A 6,088-nucleotide genomic window follows, 5' to 3' on the forward strand; every position below is an offset into this window, starting at 1 on the left:
CCGGAGGAGGGTGGTGGTGGTTTAGAAGAAGAAGAAGAAGTGTGGTGGTGAAGAAGACGAAGAAGAAGGAAGAAGAAGAAAAGTGGAGGGAAAGTTTTGGCAGAATGATTCAAAATTCCAAATTTTTGGCGGAAATGACCTATATGTGACGAAATAAAAAATTTCGTCGCATGAGTGAAAAATTCAAATTTTTTGGCATAAGTGAGGACTTATGCTACAAAATAAAAATTCGTCGCATGAGACCCAACTTATGCGACGAAATTGAAAAATTCGTCTCATAAGTGAGACCCAACTTATTTCGTCGCATAAGTTCTCACTTATGCGACGAATTTTTCAATTTCGTCGCATAAGTTTTCACTTAAGAGAGGAAACCAGTTTCGTCTCATAAGTGCTCACTTAAGAGACGAAAAATAATTTCGTCTCTTAAGTTGTTACTTAAGCGACGAATTTGAAAAATTTCGTCTCTTAAGCCTTTTTTCCTAGTAGTGTTATAATAGCTTTGCAGGATTGAATTCTTAGATTCATGGCGTTTGTTGAAAGAAACTTCAAATTGTATGGTCGAAAACTTGAAATAGATAATTTGACACATTTGGAATCATCTTTTTCTGTTTTCAAATATGTGAATGCTTTCTGCAAATATGTCCTACTGATTATGAGGTTCTTTTGTCAATGACTCGAAAAGTGGTTTAGATAGTTAGATGAACAGCTTTACAATAGCAAATTGAGGTAAACTGGACAGGAGCAATTAGGTAGTTAGAACTGATATGATTCAGGAGCAATAGGGGTATGTGCAGGAGTACAAACATGAGCTAGAAGTAGGAGCTTGAGAAGCTCAGGGTTTAGGACCATAGCTGGTACTAGCTTCCTCAAAATTTGTATCCCCTGAAAAACTTGCCTCTGCCAATTCCCTCAGTTTCTTCAGATCACTTTTCGGCTCTAGTTTCTGTCCCTTTAGCTGTTTTGCTTCCACTGCTCTCTGCATACCTAGTGTAGTCTCGGGAGTAGAGGAACTGCTGTCATCTGTAGAACATTAGGGCCAGGTGATCCAGGACTGAGTGTAGGGACTACAGTTGCAGTCATAGCGCTAATAGTGTTACTGCCTGGTGCTCTCATATCCCTCCTTTCTGATTTTGCATCTGGACCTGGAGGCAGACCTGTTGGTATGACTCTTGGAAGTTGCTTCTTTGGAAGGAATGGGATGAGAAGGCCCTTAATAGCAGGAAACTTCAAACCAAGTTTGAATGCATTCTTTAGAGGCTGTGAGAATCTTAATAGGAACTTCATCAAGGCATACCACTCGTTGATAATAGGAACTTCACCACCTTCATTAGATCGTCCCTTTCGTCCATGTTCTATACTGACTTTTAGACACCCTCTGCCTTTATCGTAATTCAAGTTCCTAGCCAAAAGATATAGGTTCACACTTCATATGCAAACCTTAAAGCACTTCCAGGTTACAAGCTGGTTTCTTGGATAATTCAACTTGTTTCCTAAGCATAGATGTGAATGTTTGAACAATGAGAAACAAAATCATGAGCAAGGTAAAGAGGATGGCTTGGGTTTGACAGAGAGGGCGAGAATCTGCTTCTTTGCTTGTTTGGACAGAAAATGAATTTGCAGTGTCGTACGCGCCATGGCCTCCATTTTGGACATCTTCAACAGTCCAGGTGCCTTTTTCTCTTCTTTGGGTAGAGGTACGATTCAAGTCGTGAATCTGAAATATCCAATTGGGTTTTGGTTCTCAATTTGTTTGTTTTCTTTGTTTAGGTGCTCCGAAGCAACCAAATGGGAACAAACGACGAGGTAAATTTCATTCATGTCTTCTCTTGTTGGGATTTTTTTTGGTGGAGTGCGGAATTTGTTTGAATGTGATTTCAATTTGGTGTTGCCGTAAATGTGTTTATGATTTTGGTTGGTTTTTGTGATTTCAATGGTGATTGCATTTCTATTTCAGTTTCTCATTGATAGTACCATTTTTAAGTGACCGATAAACTTAGTAGGATTCTTTGCTTTATATGTATGCATGTTTGATAAAATTTACTTTAAAATGCACACTGTATACTGTATCTGGGTATGTGTATCCATATCTCTTTTAAGGTAGTCATATGCTTCTCCTTCCATTATCTTGCTTCTAGATATGCCTGTAGTTTCCTTGGACAAGGAATGAAACAAATAACAAGAAATCTTAGAAGCTAAAGCATTAGAGTAGGTGGACAAGTCCAAAGTTGCCAGGGTGTTCTAAATTTCCCATGCAAGATTAAGTTTTTAGATGTTTCTTATAGATAGTCTGTGATTATTTTGAGGCCTTGAAGGGAATTGTCCTCCATCGAATATGTGAGGTCACAGTGACATTGCTTGCTTCATCAGATGAGAACTCTGAAATATTGGCTTTGATCTTTGATAAGAATTCGCTTGCTTATGCCTTAAAGGTAGATGTCCAGGAAATCTTTGATCATTTGTTTGCTATATTTTTGATAGCTATATGGATGTTAGTTGATCTGTTTACTGATCTTGATTGATGTTATTAATGCATGTGCGAAGGAGGAGGATCCGAGTATCTGAAGATATGATTGGTTCTCGTTTCAAGTTCAAGGTTCAAAACTGCTGGAGGTCAGGTTCGTTGTTTTATTGATTGATGAGTGTATAGTTGATTGTTACTATGGTTATTAAAGCTTACCCTAGAATGGTCAAACTAAACTCCGGTTCTTATGGTTGTGGAGTGGTGAATTTGATAGCTTTGAGAGTGTATTGTTAGTGTGTCTGTTTCTAAAAGATGTTCATGTTATGTCCCTGATTATTTGTTAGAAATCAAATGGGCTGTAACTGCAAATAGGTTTTTTCTGTTTCAACAACATTCTCTTTGTCAAACAGGTCTTGAGGAGCTTCACCATAGGCATTGATAAGTTTTGGATCGCACTGTATTGGCAATGTTGCTTCTTGGCAGGTTGATCTATTTCGGTAACCTTGTGTAAGTTTCACACTTTCAAACAGGACTATAAGTTATTTCATGTCCAAGTGAAGTTATTCTGTTATTTTCTCATTGTGCTTTGAGGGTTCAAAAAGTTTGTGTAAAAATCATCATTTTTATGTTGGAAAAACAGAAAGCCAATCTCCTTAATAAGAAAGATTGAATTCTAAACTTGATTGAACTAGCTTGATCACATGAAAAGAAAAAAGCTTCTCATAGAAATTTGATGTTGGGTGCGTGCATATCCATACAAGTCAACTATTTTCATTTTATGCCCAAAAGAGGAAATCAGATGATAAAGTTGGAGTTACGATAACCACAGTGGTCGTCATCTTCTGTTGCTTTTCGTTTGCTTGCAGCACCTCTGCTGCTAACTGAATCCATTTACGAGTAGAGTACCTTCTGTTTTTCTTTGGACCAATGTATTGTTTTGCTGTTTGCTTTGGTTTTGTGTAAATCACTTTGTTTTTATTTTTTTGGCTTTTCGGTTTTGAATTCAAAATTCATATTCTTTTTTCACATTCTGAATCTCTTGTTAATCATTTGCTGGAATGTTTTTCTTTAAATGGAAAAGACTTGCATTTTCTCCTTCTTCTTTTTTAATATGGTAACTACTAATTAATTAGAAAATGAGAAATGATGATTTGCATCATATTTTATATCTGATATCGGTTACGAGGATTCCAGTCATGAAGCTAATTCATCAAGGTGTATGCTAATATACCATACAGTTATCCTTCATTTATGAAGTTTAGGGACACATTCAAAATAAGAAAATAAGTCAACAGACTCATTTTGCTGTTGAAGGAAAATTTATGAACATAGAATTTATGTGATTACTACTCATATTTTAGCTTGAAGTAACTGGGAACAGAATAACGTGGTTTATTGTGTGTCAGTTACAGTTTGGAGTTTGTAGATATTGACCTGTGAATGTGCTGAAAGTATGAGAGATTGCTGAAGAATTTTGAATGTAACTACTCTGCTTTTTGGGTTTTGCACTTTATATGCATTTTATCAAAGCCTCCCAAGGTATGTGCATTTTATCAGGGGGCATGCGTCTACCAGAGCCTGAGATGTACTACTTCATGAACTGCGTTCTGCGTTCGAACTGCCCTGCAGTCCTCACGTTATGTGGGTCTTGCCCATGCTGGTCACAATGTAGCCCACGGAAAGCCCTCCAAGGAACCGCTTTGTTACCATGTTTCAGAAGTACTTGTTTTTTTGAGAAGATCAGAAGTACTTGTTGCGCGGTACCGATTGCATCTACCACTGTTTCCTTTTTCTTTAATTAGTTCTCATGGTACATGTTTGTGAGCAAATAACTACATGCAAGGCAGTTACAGGCTGCATATCAGTAACATTTGTCGCTAGGACTAGGTAGGTGAAAAAGAAAACAAACTTTACAGTTTATTAAAGCAATGGAAATACAACAATCCATACTTACTATCAAATACACGCACAAGTTATACGACTTTTCCAACACAAAACTAGCAGTTCTTTAAGTAGCAGAAACAAATAAAAAAAAAAAAAACAGAATCCGTCACACACAAGCCAAGGACTCGATATATCGATAATTACGCTGACCAACTCGTTGCAAAGAATCATCAACGCCGGCTTGAGGTGTTAAGTCGAACGATTTGAAGGTGTTACTCTTAACATTGTACGAGAAGACTTTTCCAGGAGCATGCAGCAACAGAGATGAACTTTCCTCTTCATTTTCCCCTTTAGCAAGAAAGAGAACACAAAACACCTTAAAGCGTGGGTAAGCAGTGCATAAAAGATCAAGATCCACATTGTACTTGACAAACCACCCAGAGTAGTCTCTTCCCATCTCCAACACTTCAAATTTAGTAAAAGAAGGCGAATAAATATCAATAAGATGCAAATGGCCGTCCCTCGACTCCTTAAAGTATCTATACTCCCTAGTTTCCCAGTTCTCCTCACAACGAGGAAGACCATCAACCAATCCAACACGCTCTTCATCTAAGTGATAATATGCCATCTCACAAATCCGGCCAACCCAGTGAACTGCACCGTTGCAGTATACCCCATCTTGGTAGGAAATTTGACCTTGAGTTTCAAAAGAAGAATTGACAAGACTCCAACTTTTAGTCTCAGAAGAATATATCTCTATGTTATGGTAACTGCACCAGCCGCATGGAGTTGGTTCATCACGGAACCAAAGGAAGACCACCTTGTAATGAGGTGATTTGGAAGGGTCAAAAGCCAAAGCACAGCCGAAGATTCGGGGTTCAGTAGTAGTGGCGGCGGCAGCAGCTGGAGGAACAAGTTTGGTGAACTGGTTGGTTGTGGGATTGAGAACATAATGATAAAGAGGTGTATTAACTCGCCGCACGTCCGACATGTGGATAACAGATGGCAGTATAATTTCAGGATGGCACAAGAAGAGGCCGTTGCAGGACTGGATAATCTTGATGTTGTCATGACATAGGTTCGCAATGAATTTCAGAGGGTTGCAGCTGGGTGAACCAGACCCTGTACTAGTAGTGCCATCATGAACAAAATCGAGAGGGATAAAGTTAATGTATCTGGAGAGATTGCAAAAGACCGCGGAAGCAGAAGGGTTAGGGTTCCGAAGGGTGTGAAGATGACAGAACTTGGGGTCAGAGATAAAAGAGAGCCAATGCTTGGAGACGCATTTGAAGCGGAGCAGAATTCGAGCTGGAACACGGACAAGGATTTCCGAAAAGATATCTGAAGGTCCTAGAGGGGGGGGGTGAATAGGCCCTGACAACTTTTTGCTCTATCCCGCGCACAAGGATAGCAAAGATTGTGCTATCCTGTTTGCTGTGAGACTAAGTTGTGTAAATAAAAAGGCGAGTACTGAAAGTAATAGATATAACACCAGTACGTTTTTTATACGCAGAAACCCTGCAACCAGGGAGAAAAACTGCGTGCCTCTAACTCTTGAGAGACAAACTATTCCACTATTGTAAAGACACCTCTTACAAGACTCACAACTCAGAGGATGGCACAACACCTAGCCATCCTGCCTAGTCTAACTACTAGCACACAACTGAACTTGCTCTCTTGTCACTCAAGTGTTTTACACATAGCTCGAATCTAAGCTTCTATGCAGAATTCAACTAACACCTT

The 6,088-nt window shown here is 38.9% G+C and overlaps 1 protein-coding gene across 1 annotated transcript; it reads right to left on the reverse strand.

Annotated features, from left to right (window-relative positions):
- Positions 1-4,511: 4,511 nt before the first annotated feature.
- LOC101313445 (F-box protein At5g07610-like) lies at positions 4,512-5,336 on the reverse strand. Its single transcript, XM_004305854.1, has one exon. The coding sequence runs from the start codon at positions 5,334-5,336 to the stop codon at positions 4,512-4,514; it is 825 nt and encodes a 274-aa protein (XP_004305902.1).
- Positions 5,337-6,088: the final 752 nt, after the last annotated feature.

The sequence above is a fragment of the Fragaria vesca genome, linkage group LG6, assembly GCF_000184155.1.
Source record: "Fragaria vesca subsp. vesca linkage group LG6, FraVesHawaii_1.0, whole genome shotgun sequence".
Taxonomy (NCBI): Eukaryota; Viridiplantae; Streptophyta; class Magnoliopsida; order Rosales; family Rosaceae; genus Fragaria; species Fragaria vesca.